A 14,124-nucleotide genomic window follows, 5' to 3' on the forward strand; every position below is an offset into this window, starting at 1 on the left:
AATTAGGCAGGCTGACACAATATACTAAAAATAACATAACACCCAAATTCATGAAACAACTCAAAAACATTTTCAAGAAAATCAAAACACACACACAAAACATGAACCATCACAACACACACATTACAGAAAACATAGATACACTAAAACAAAAACTCTCAGCCAAAACACATAGACTCAAACAATACAAAACATGTACACTACAAAAACAACAAAATAAATTATTCACAAACAATGAAAAACTTTTCTACAGACAAATCAGTACCAAAACAAACACTGATACATAGCACAGTGGCACACCAACAGAAGAAGAACTCACAACTTATTGGTCTTCTCTTTGGTCCAATGCTGTTACACACAATACTGATGCAGGCTGGATCAAGCAGGAGAACAAAAACTTGCACAACATACTAACTATGCCCTATGTTGAAATAAATATACATGACATCCAATATGCTGTTAATAGAACATGCAACTGGAAGACATCTGATGTAGACAAAATTCATGATTTCTTGTACAAAATGTTTACATCATTGTAATAGAAACTAGCTAAAAACCTAAGATAGATCATCATCAATCCACAAGACATACCAAGATTTCTTACTTAGGGCATCACCTACATGAAACCTACAATAACCGAACAATAATACCGAACAGTTATGGCTGTCCGCCATGTTTTTTTTTTTTTTTTTTTTTGTATAATTGTATAATAAGAACTCTTTTTCTTCTTTCCTGTAATTCTTCTTCCTTCCATTTTAAACTCTTTCCTGTCAATATCCAACAACCTTCTAAAAATTTAGGACATGATACGCTTATACTCATGGCTCACCGCAACTGAGATGTTCTCCAAAAGGAGATGAATATACAGTTGATCCCTGTAACACTGTTGATTATTCTGTTTTATATAAATTCCATGTTGTGTGAGTCACTTAGATTTTATAAATACGTGTGCTGGGTTGTGAACGGCTCACTTATTTGTAAAATCTAAGTGACTCGCACAACATGGAATTCATATAAAACAGAATAATCAACAGTGTTATAGGGGGTTGACTGTACTACTACGAAAAATTTTGGAATGGACTAATAAAAACAAGCTAAACATCAACATCAAAAAATGCAAATGCACTGTGTTCCTGAGAGCAAATCCGCTGAACAGAAAAACAACAATCAACATATACAGGAGGACAGAATCAAATGCACAAAGTAAAATATTTTGAGATACCGGTGGACAATCTTTTAAACTGTAACTTACATATGGAATATATTAAGAAGAAAGCGATTAAATTGGCACACGCCCTTAGGTCTATTAGCAGAAACCTCTGGGACTTGAGCTACCACAACTCCCTCTTAATATACAACTGTGCAGTAGAACCAGCTGTTCTTTACAGGGCAGAAGTCTGGGGGTATGCATAGGCATCAAATTAGTAAGAAGCTGCTGTCCATTCAGCAGAGCTGCCTTCTCACAGTGACCAGAGCTTATCAAACTACCCCTACTAATGGGCTGCAAGTACTGGCTAATACCACTCCCCTTGACTTAAAAGCTTCTGAAAGATACTGGTCTTTTCAACTAATGAACTACTCAGATCACCTAGTCTTAGCAAAAACACTCCAAATTAGATAAAGATAATTACAGAGAAATCCACAGACATGGACTCGACAGGTACAATAATTACAGACTGATGCATCCGGCAACTGACCCCCCGCGAGGTTGATGTTTCCCCAGATCCAAAAATAAAGACTGGAATCAACATCTTTACTGATGGTTCTAAAAGCTCACAGGGAGTGGGGGCAACCATGGTGATCTTAGACACCCATAATCTACCAGGCCTACTTCAAATTGGATTTATTCTGTACAATAAATCAGGCTGAAAGATTAGCCATTCTTAAAGCCCTGCAACATGTCCACAATAATATAAAGGGCAGAACACAGCAGCAAATTACTATATTCAGCGATAGCAAAGTGGCTTTAATCCAAATAAAATCTCTGAATACTAATCTAAAAATAATCAAGGATATCATCCACATGCTTACCAACCTGAAAAACAAACAAACTAAAATCAAACTACAATTGATAAAAGGGCATTCAGGAGAAGCCAGCAATGATAAAGCCAACTTTTTGCAAAAAAAGCCAGCAAGAACCTAACCAATTCTTTCTTCAAGCTTGTACCCCATAGCTGGGTTAAAAGCCAACTACATGACTACACTGTGAACAGGTGGCAGGAGGTGGAATATGGATACAACTGGCAGGAACATCTTTGACTTTTTTCCCGACATAAAAGTAAGGAACAACATGGAACACTTTACATCGGACTTTCATACTACCCAGTTTATTACTGGTCACAGTAATTTTAAACAATATCTAAAAAGGTTCTTGAGCAAGGGAAATGGCATTTGTGACTGTGAAATAGAAGAAGAAACACCGTACCTTGTATTGTTTAACTGCCCAAAACATAATAACCACTGTAAACTCCTAGCACAGAGGTTGTATACACGGGGACACCATTGGCCCTGTAAAGACTTTTTATGCAACACTGAAACTTTCTCAGCTTTTAAAGACTTCATAAATGGAACAGGGATCAAAATCCGAGTCTTTTCCTTTAGTCCATCTTCAAGCCAATGACCATCTACCCCTATGGGACCCACAACTAATCTACACATCCCTCCTCGTGAAATGTGTTTGTATAATTTATTCTTTCTTGCATCAACAGGGTTTTGACCCCTGGTTCTGTAAAAGGAGACCCCGTCTAAAGGAATCCACCTCCTATTACTTGTAGCAAGTCAGTTGTTAGGTCTACAGAGACTTTCAGGGCAGTGAAATCACTGTGTTTGCTGTTCTGTTGTCGCAATCTCTTCTCATTGTTTTCCGCCATATTCAGTTGTTGGGATAAAGTTTGTACCTCGCGTGTAAATTTTCCGTTTTTCTTAATGTTATATTCTTATTTTCATTTATTATTATTTCTTTTAATGTATATACTCCAAGGTCGGAGAACATTCTAAGTATTATTATTATGTGTTGGGTTTAGTGAGTTTTACTCGGTACACACCGGTGGCTGTGTACTATGCCGGACCAGAGTCAAGGCATAGCAACCAAAACAAAACTAAACTTAAATGTGTGTGTCAGTGTCAGTGTCAATATTAAGGAATTTCCTAACAATATGGCATGTATTCAATATCGTGGCCTTCTGTAGTGTGATGTATGTATTTCTACTCAATTGTAATGTTCCCAGGCTTTTGTGTAGCGTGTGTGGTATCACACCTGTACAGGAGAGAACAACAGGTACAATAACTACCCTATCCATTCTCCACAGATGCCTTATTTCCTGGGCGAGTTCTGTGTACTTGCTAATTTTTTCAGTGCATGTGTTTTGTACATTGTGAGTGTTTGGAATGGCTATGTGTATAATGTATGTGATTTTATTGTGTTTGTCAATGAGTGTGATGTCTGGTCTGTTGTGGTAAATTGTTTTATCTGTGATTATGGTGTAGTATGGTTCGTGGATGTCTGCCAATTTGTGTTTCTTTGCAATTTTTTGGTTTATTATATTTGCTACTTGATTGTGTCTATGTAAGTAATCTGTCTGTGCCAAGAGCTTGCAACCAGAAGTGATGTGTTAGTTTCTGGCGTGATGTGACATTTTCTGCATGTGTCATTTGTGAGTGTTGTATCTTTGAGTATGTGTTTTCTGTAGATTTTAGTATTTATGACTGATCCTGTATGGCCTGATCCTGCAATCATGAATCCTTCTGTCTCCCCAAAGAGGCATCCCCGATCTAACCAGCTGTTTGACGCAGTTTTGTCAACAAAATCCTGGGCCAGGTCGTAAGGATGCCTGCCATGGAGAGCCTTTTGAGCCCATGATTGCTTAATGTTGTCTATGCTTTTTATATGTTGTGTCATGTCTGTATGTTGTGTCATGTCTGTATGTTGTGAGTGTAAGTTTAATGGTGTGTTATTTGAGTCTGCTAGAGTTACTGCTTTATGTAACTGATGTTTCTTGTTTCTTGTAGAAAAACTCTCGCAGTGACTGTATTTGTTTGTAGTGAAGGTTAACTATGTCAATCGGGCCACGTCCGCCTTCTTTACGTGGAAGGGTTAATCTTTCTGTGGTGGATTTAGGATGATGTTGTTTATGCTTAGTAAGTGTTGTTCTAGTTTTCCTTTGGAGTTGCTTAAGATCTGTGTGAGTCCAATGTATAACTTCGAAAGAGTATGTGAGTACTGGGATGACATATGTGTTTATTGCTTTAACTGTGTGTTTTGCATTTAACTGTGTTCTAAGTATAGTGTTTAACCTACTTTGGTATTCTTTAATTAATCGTTGCTTTATTTGTGTATGTTCTGTTAGTTTGGCCTATTGGAATCCTAAGTACTTGTAGAACTCGCCCTCTTGCATGGATTCAATAATGTCCCTATTTCCAAGTGCAAAATCTTTTTTCTTCAGGATTCCTTTTTCTATGTGAAGTGTTTTGCATTTGTCTAGGCCAAACTCCATTTGTATGTCCTTAGTGTATGAATGTGTGATTTGTAGGAGTTGATGAAGTTGTTTTTTGTGTGGATGCATAAAGTTTTATGTCGTCCATGTACATGAGATGTGAGAGTGTAAACTGTGTTGTTTTTTCATGTCTGATATTGTAGCCATAATGCGTGTTGTTTAACATGTTGGATAATGGATTCAGGGCTAGGCAGAACCAGAGAGGACTCAAGGAATCTCCTTGAAAAATTCCTCGCCTAATGAATATTTCATTTGTTTGTATCGAAGTGTTACTAACCTTGAGATGTAGTGTTGTTCTCCAGTGCTGCATAGTGTTTTCGAAGAATGCAATGAGTGATGGATGTATTTTGTACATGTGTAGTATATGTAGCAGCCAACTGTGTGGAACACTGTCGAATGCTTTTCTATATTCTATATATGCCATGTGTATGTTTCTGTGTTGTTTGTGTGCTTGCCGTAGAATGACTGAATCTATGAGTAATTGTTCTTTGCATCCTCTGTGATTTCTACGGCAACCTTTTTGTTGTTCCGTAAGAATGTCGTGTTCTTCAACATGTTTGTATATTTTGTTTGTGATACAGGATGTCAATAATTTGTAGAGTGTTGGAAGACATGTAATTGGTCTGTATTGTGTGGGGTCTGTGGTTTTGTTGTTTTTAGGTTTCATGTAGGTGATGCCCTGAGTAAGAAATTTTGGCATGTCTTGTGGATTGATGATGATGTGTGTTAGATGTTTAGCTAGTTCCTGGTGCAGTGATGTAAACTTTTTGTACCAGAAATTGTGAATGTTGTCTACACCAGGTGTCTTCCAGTTGTGTGTTCTGTTAACAGCGTAGCGAATGTCGTGTATGTTTATTTCAGCACAGGGCATAGTTGGTATGTTATGCAAGTTTCTGTTCTCCTCCTTGATCCAGCCTGCATCAGCATTGTGTGTAACAGCATTGGACCAAAGAGAAGACCAATAAGTTGTGAGTTCTTCTTCTGTTGGTGTGCCACTGTGCTGTGTATCAGTGTTTGTTTTGGTACTGATTTGTCTGTAGAAAAGTTTTTCATTGTTTGTGAATAATTTATTTTGTTGTTTTCGTAGTGTACATGTTTTGTATCGTTTGAGTCTACGTGCTTTGGCTGCGAGTTTTTGTTTTAGTGTATCGATGTATTCTGTAATGTGTGTGTTGTGATGTTCATGTTTTGTGTGTGTTTTAATTTTCTTGAAAATGTTTTTGAGTTGTTTCTTTAATTTGGGTGTTATGTTGTTTTTAGTGTATTGTGTCAGCCTGCCTAATTGCTGTCTAATGTCATTTATTTGTGTTTCTATTCTTCTCTGCCAGGCAGGCTTATGATAGAATTGTGTTTTGTGTGTGTCTGTCTGTGAGTGTATTTTCAGTCCATGGTGTGTCACTACTGTGACTGCCCCAGCATAAACTAATGTATGAATGTCTGAGAGTGTAGAAATTGAATGAATGTAGTTTGGTAGTAAGTGAGTGTTTACATAATCTAGTGTTTTTCCTACTGCCTTTGACGTGTTGATTTTTGGTATTCGTGGTCTTTGTGTGGGATCTGTACCAGTATATTTAATGAGTGTTTCCTGAAATATAAGTGAGAGCGTATTAACTAATTCTATGTCTACGTTATCAGTGATGGATGGGGAAGTGCCTGCAGTATCATTAGTGGTACTTGTTGTGTGTGTGCTGTAATCAGTGCTTGTTGCTGGATTATCCTGACAGGTTACGTGATCTTCATTAATGTTAAATGTTTCTGTCTGTTGATGTATTTGATCAGCAACCTGTTGTTTGATAAGTTCAAGTGTTGTTTGTGGGATAAGGTTGTTGTGTATAATTGTTCGTTTTTGATCAACAACCCTTTGTTCGGTGACAGTGAGGTGAGGATATTGTTGTGTGAATATATGGTGTAGTTGTTGTCTGTATGCTGTCATGTTTGTTTCGAGTCTTGTGATGGTGTAGTAAGTGCGGATGATAAACTCGTTCATTTCTGTTGTCCATTTCATCCGTTGGCGTGGTTTTCCAGCCTTTGTGGTCTGTGGATGCATTGCCACAGAAACACCAAGGCTAGGTTGATTCCTCACATCTGTTGAGGGCATTGCAGTAGCCATGCTTGGGCCGGCGCTGCTTTCGCCACCGGTAACCAAGGGAGACTGGAGCATATTTTTCGAACGTGAGCCTCTGCCTAACCCACGAACGCGGACTTTGTTAACCCGGGCTACGTCCGAGCCGGTATCATACTTAGATCTGGTTACTACCATAATGATTATCTCCACAGAATGTGGGTGTGTGGTCACTCTTAGCTTCATTTCTCCCCATAGACCTTACTGGCATGCATGTCCCTACCAGGAGCTTGTGCTCCAGCCTGCATTGCCCTATGGATCTGTAAAACTACTGGGCTCTCATACCACGACCAGGTGGTGACCACGGGAGAATTATTATTATTATTATTATTATTATTTTTTTTTTTTCATTGTCTTTTGCCACAATCAATTGTCGGGATAAACTTTTGTAACTCACGTGTTCATACTTTGTTTTCCTCAATGTTTTATTTTTATTTTATTATTATTATCATTATTATTTTTATTATTTTTTAATGTATCTACTTCAAGAACAAAGCACATACTCTCTATTAACAGGGCCTTGAACCACTCTATGTATACTTTACTCTATGATTCCTATGTATGGAGCTTGATGCTGGCTGGCCATAAAACATTATTTCACACTTTCCTATCTTTCTTGCCCCATCTTCAACCAAAATCGTATACCTTCCCCTTCTTACTTCTTTTCAAAGGCTTCTTAACGATGTACGACCTTCTTAACATTTGCAAACCAAACCAAACCCTTTCCTGTCACATGACAGGAAGCTGTACTATTTGTGGGTCTTGATTGGCCAGTCTAAAAAGGGACAGGAAGGGAACCTGAGGACACCAGGTGAGGACAAGAGACACTTTTGGGTTTGCTACTGAGGAGAGAGGTCAGGCAAGAGTGACCGCGAGACAGGGTACAAGGCTTAGGACGAAAGAGAGTACTTAAAAATAAGTGAGCCAGCTGTTTAAGATGAGTACTTAAAAATAAGTGAGCCAGCTGTTTTATAGAAGTCCTTGGACTTCTATAAAACTGATTTTATAAATATATGCCTCGGCACATATTTATAAGTAACTGTTTTTTTATTTTCCTGGATGCTGACGGATTGGGATATGGTTGCCTCACCATTTGTGAGGCAATCATAGTCAACATTACCGTAGTATCAGGACCCACTGATCTAAACTACTGGTAGACTGTCTTCATTCTTCATCCTTCCTTTCTCCTTTTAGTTTTAAGGAGTGATAATATTAGTTTTAAGTTTAATTGTAATTATGTTAGTTTTAAGCAGGATTGTATATACAGTCAACTCCCCTATAACACTGTTGATTATTCCGTTTTATATGAATTCCATGTTGTACGAGTCACTTAGATTATACAAATACATGAGCCATTCACAGTCCGGCACACCTATTTGTAAAATTTAAGTGACTCATACAACATGGAATTCATATAAAACGGAATAATCAACAGTGTTATGGGGGATGTCGACTGTATATTAATTGTCATGGGAAGTTCAATTGAGAGGAACGTTGTACATATATCTATATATAATTGTCTCTGTGATGGACATTCTGATCTCTGTTCTCTCTGTTGACTAATAAAACAATTTGATTGTTATGTTATGTGTGTTGTCGTTTTATCACGTGTTTCACACCTTCTCACACAGTACCACAGATCCCACACAATACAGACCAATTACATGTCTTCCAACACTACAAATTATTGACAGCCTGTATTGCAAACAAAATATACAAACATGTTGAAGAACACAACATTCTTACAGAACAACAAAAAGGTTGCTGTAGAAATCACAATGGATGCAAAGAACATTTACTCATAGATTCAGTCATTTTATAGCAAGCATGCAAATAACATGGAAACATGTTATTTGCATGCTTGCTATAAAATGGCATATATAGATCACAGAAAAGCATTTAACAGTGTTCCACACAGTTGGCTGCTACATATTCTACATATGTATAAAATACATTCATCAGTTATTGCATTCTTCCAAAACACTGCAGCACTGGAGAATGTGTTGTCTTAGTATTCATAACACTTGCATAGAAACAAACCAAATATTCATTAGGTGAGGAATGTTTCAAGGATATTCCTTGAGTTCTGTCTGGTTCTGTTTAGCCCTGAATCCATTATCTAACATGTTAAACAACACACAACATGGTTACAATATCAGACATGAAAAGGCAGCACTGTTTACATTGTCATATCTCATGCACAGTACATGGATGACATAAAACTTTATGTATACATACAAAAACAAAATCAATTTCTACAGATCACTCATTCATACACCAAGGACATGCAAATAGACTTTGACCTAAATGCAAAACACTTCACACAGAGAAAGGAGTTTTGAAAAAAAGGAGATTTTGTACTGGGAAATGGAGATGTGATTGAATCCATGGAAGAGGCTGAGTTCTACAAGTAGTTAATTTGGTCTAAAAGGCCAAATTAACAGAAAATACACAAATAAAAGCAAAGAGTAATTAAAGATTGCCAAAGTAGGTTAAACACTATTTTCAGAACACAGTTATTAAGCAATAAACACATACAGGTAACCCCTGTATAACATGGCACTTCTATAGCACGGATTCACTCTAACACAGTTCGAGAATTGGTACCATACCCCGTATAACACGGTACTTTTATAACACAGATTCACTCTGACACGGTTTGAGAAATGGGTAAAACCCTCGTACAACATGAAATGTAATAAATTTTTACATACTTAAGTACTAATAGTTCACGAAAATTATTATTTTCATGAACTATTAGTACTTCAGTGTGTAAATTTTCTTTTCTCTTCAGCATACATATGGTCCTTCACGAAAATTGTTTTAATTTTGCCATATCTCGACACTTCTGCTTCTGGTGTTGCCAGATGTTTTTCCCTTATTCCGTAAGTGCTTAGCACCATATAAGGAAATTTATAAAGATCTTTTAACTAGAAGCAAGCAATCTAAAATTACATACACTTTTTGCATAAGGTAAAGCATGAATCTGAAAATAATGCAGAAAAATGCTCAGAGGATAACGATAACTTGCCAAAAATAAAACGCTCTCGGTTAATAGTGCTTTTAGTGATGACAAAGAAAACATTGTTTAATTTATATTAATATGTATCACTTAAGAAAATTTTAATAAAGATATTTATCTTAATTATGAAAATATAGTAGCATGTTTTTTAATTTTTGGAACTTAACCCTCCTTTTTGTACTAGTTCTTTGATTCGCATAACATGGCAATTTTTTGGAACGTAACTACCATGTTATATGGGGGATACCTGTATGTTGTCTCGATTCTCACTTATTCTTTTGGAGTTATACATTGGTCTCACACAGATCTTGAACAACTCTAAAGGAAAACAAGAACAACACTTACCAAACATAAACAACATCCTAAATCCACCATAGAAAGATTATTTCTTCCATGTAAAGATGGCAGACAGAACCTGATTGACATAGTAAACCTTTGCTACAAACAAATACAGACACTGCAAGAGTATTTCTGAGAAGTATCACACTTACATAAAGTAGTAACTTTAGCAGACTTAAATAACACACAATTAAATTTATCCTCACATTATATGGACACAACACAACATATAAAAAGCATAGACACCAGTAAGCAATCGTGGGCTCGAAAGGCTCTCCATGGCAGGCATCCCTACAACCAGAGTTGGTAGATTAACTGGTCTTTCGACTTCCTATCTTCGCTTGTTGCTAGAATGAACTAGAGACAAATGTTACCACCAGGGGCACTGCAATCACTGCAAGAGTGCTAGATCGAATCGATGTGAGGACGAATGTTTTCTTTTTATTGAAAGTTATATAACCTTCGAGTTCGATTTCATAATTTTTTATATGCATTTTATTATAAGAATGAAAAAGCTTTTATTTAAACCCAAAATCAGGTTTATGGATAAATAAATGACACTTAATAAAACATTAAACACTTTCCGTCGCTGAGAAATGTGTATTTAATAAAATACGTTCAAACTCATTTACACCCGAGGATGGTTTATTCCATGAGGCTGAAAATGTCATTTTCAGCCTCATGGAAAATGTCATTTTCAGCCTCATCATTCTTGTGAGACATCACGTTGATTGTTTTTGAGGTACTTACAAATGTACTTAGGACGATTAGGGAAGTTTGATGGATACACAACCGACGTTAATGCCCAGCGATCTCGTGGAATTTCTACTTTCTCTCCATTTATAACATGGGAGAAGGTTTTTAAAATAAATTACTCGCAAAATATATGTCACAAACGTAACATTTATTTGTTAGCATCTTGTCATCTCGTGGAATGAATCGCATCCACTCCTCAATCTTATTGCTAGGAACACGGAATAAATGTCTCTTCTCGTTCGATGACTTATATCCTGCCTGACATCCTGGCACAAAGCATGTTGGTATTTTTATGTAGCTAAAAAAACAATTATTGTAGGTCAAAATCACTGACTTCAGTATATACCTAGCAAGAACAACGCTCTCCTGCTAACAGTGGTGCCAACTAGCGGCAAATATTGTCTCTAGCTAAGTTTGAACTATTAGTCGAAAGACCAGTTAATCTACCGACTCTGCTACAACCTAGTAACTCTAGATGCTTATGATTTTGTTGATAAAACTGCATCAAACAACTGGTTAACTCCAGGATGCCTCTTTGGGGAGATGGAAAGGTTTGTGACTGCCATACAGGATCGAGTCATATATGCTAAAAACTACAGAAAACACATACTGAAAGATACAACACTCACAAATGACTCATGCAGAAAATGTCACATCATTTCAGAAACTATACAACTCATCACTTCTGGTTGCACACTCTTGGCCTAGACAGATTATTTACATAGACATAATCAAGTATAATACACCAAGAGTTTGCAAAGAAACACAAATTATTAGACATTCACAAACCATACTATGAATACATTCCACAGACAGTATTGGAAAACAACAAGCACAAAATCTACTGTGACAGAGCCATTATCACAGAGAAACAATTTACCACAACAGACCAGACATCAGTCTCATTGACAAACACAATAAAATCACACAAATTACAGACATAGCCATTCCAAACACTCAAAATGTACAAAACACCTGCTCTGAAAAAATCAGCAAGTAGACATAACTCACCCGGGAAATAAGTGACTACTTATTTTACCTCTTGTTCTCTCCCATATGGGTGTCATTCTACACATACTACACAAAAGCCTGGGAACATTACAATTGAATAAAAACACATACATCGCACTACAGAAGATCACTATATTGAATACATGTCATATTGTTAGGAAATTCCTGAATACAAACACCCACACTGACACACTTATTTAATTTTCGTTCTTATTTGGTTACTATGCCTTCCTTGACTTTGGTCTGGCATAGTAGACAGCCACTGGTGTCAACTGAGTATAACTCACTAAACCCAACATAATAATAATAATTTGATTATTAATAATTTATAATTAAAATATTTTGTGCAAATAAATATTAAGAATTTTCTTAAAACTTTTAAATAACTATTTAGGTATGATCCTAAAACAGACACCTGGACTTCAGTTGCTCCGATGAGCGTTCGGAGAGATGCTATTGGAGTTTCTCTTTTAGGACACAAATTATTTGCGATTGGTGGTTACGATGGACAAAATTATCTGAATCTTGTACAAACTTATGATCCTCAGTCAAATGAATGGGAAGAGGTATGACTTATTGGTTTATTAATATGTTTACATGTAAAATTATGGCATTTAATATTTTGTGGTTATTATAGAAACCAAATAATTTAATTATTTAAATATTTGAGATACAGAACTTTAACATAATTAAAATATTTATATACAAAAAACAAAATTTTAGTTAGTAGAGAACTTCAGTTTATCAGTGTTAAAACCACAAGTACTTGTACAGAGTTTAAACATTTTCAGCAATGCAATAATGTTGTCATCAGACATGATAGTAGAACTGATATAGAAGCTTTTGAAAATGAATGCTTTGAATTTAAATTTTTCATGTGATACAAAGAAGCAAGTAACAAAATTTAAATTTAAAGAAAGCATATAGTAAAAATTTAACAAAAATATAGAATAGGTCAGAATTGACTACAGAATAATCATTGTTGATTGACCACATAATTTCTTGTTGGAAATAATGTGAAAAACTGTTATCCATGTTTTGATAGGATATGGCATAGGATAGGCATTCCACAGATATTCATGGCAAAAGGTTTATGATGCCACTTCCAGTCATTTGGAATTTTTTCTCTAAACACCCAAACGAAGTATTTTTTAGTGCAAGAGTATTGTGACATGTATTGATACAATATCTTTTGTTGGGGGAGTGTAATGACTCAGTATTGGAAGCAGAAAAACTATACAGTCAGCAATATCCTGACATGAATGCTGCCCAGATCTCCAAGTCATCTGGTTTTGCCAAATGTGCAAAACAGTAGGGTCATACCACTGCTGAATGTAGACAATGGAAATGTATGTTTTCTGCTTACACTAACTATTGAGGATGCTGTACTAGCATTGATATAGGAATTTCCAACGACCATTAGCCATGCAATTTTGCAACAGTTAAATGTACATCAAAGTATTATACTATCCATTATAAATGACAAAGACCTGCATTAATATCAGTTCACATGAATGGTAGATCTTCATCAGCAGGATTGCCTTCAGAGATAGGAGTATTGTAAGTTGCTTTTACAGCAACATACCTTGGATAATACTTTCATCCACCAGATCTTGTGAACTAATGAAGCAACAGTGATGTTTAGGCATTTTGAAAATCCCCATGCTACATGTTCACACATTTACCAAGTCCATTGGAATATCAATATTTGGTGCAATATTTTGTGCAAAATTCTAGTAGGACATCATCTTCCTGAATGTCTGACAGCTGGAAACTACATAGTATTATTTTGCACATTGTTCTGCCAGATTTTTTAGATGAAATAACTGGTTTTTATTTTTAGTCTATGGTTTTGTAATAAGCAAACAATTACAAATTACATCGGGCTAATATATCACAATTATTTTAAATTAATTACTAAGTAATTTGTTGCTAGAAGGCATTAGGCACCATCTCTTATTAGATTTAATAATTATAATTGAATTAAATAATTTAGAAAATTCTGGAAGAAATAGATCAGCCCAGAGCAGATTCAAACCTTCAACTTCCACTTACCACCGTGTGGATGCATTGCCAGTTACACTACCAGAGCCGCAGTATGATCTCCTCTTCCAAATATATTTAGACATGAGATATAACCATCCTTGGTTACATATGGCACCGGCTGGGGACTGGAGGCTCGGGTAGTGTAACTGGCAATGCATCCATACAGTAAATGGCAGTTGCTGGTTCGAGTCCACTCCAGGCTGATCCATTTCTTCCAGAATTTTCTAAATTATTTAATTCAATTATAATTATTAAATCTAATAAGAAATAGTGCCTAATGCCATCCTCCAGTGACAAATTACTTAGTAATTAATTTAAAATAATTACGATATATT

General features: G+C 36.1%; 1 protein-coding gene across 1 annotated transcript in view; it reads left to right on the plus strand.

The window, feature by feature from the left end:
• Window positions 1-13,624, plus strand: part of LOC111619488 (kelch-like protein 5) — a 165,653-nt gene extending 152,029 nt beyond the window's left edge. Inside the window, exon 10 of the mRNA XM_023361217.1 lies at window positions 12,138-13,624. Within this exon, the coding sequence (XP_023216985.1) occupies window positions 12,138-12,315 (178 nt within the window). The 3' untranslated portion in view covers window positions 12,316-13,624. The remainder of the gene's footprint in view (window positions 1-12,137) is intronic.
• Window positions 13,625-14,124: the final 500 nt, after the last annotated feature.

The sequence above is a fragment of the Centruroides sculpturatus genome, unplaced genomic scaffold (assembly GCF_000671375.1).
Source record: "Centruroides sculpturatus isolate CEXI.00-Female unplaced genomic scaffold, Cexi_2.0 scaffold185, whole genome shotgun sequence".
Classification (NCBI taxonomy): Eukaryota; Metazoa; Arthropoda; class Arachnida; order Scorpiones; family Buthidae; genus Centruroides; species Centruroides sculpturatus.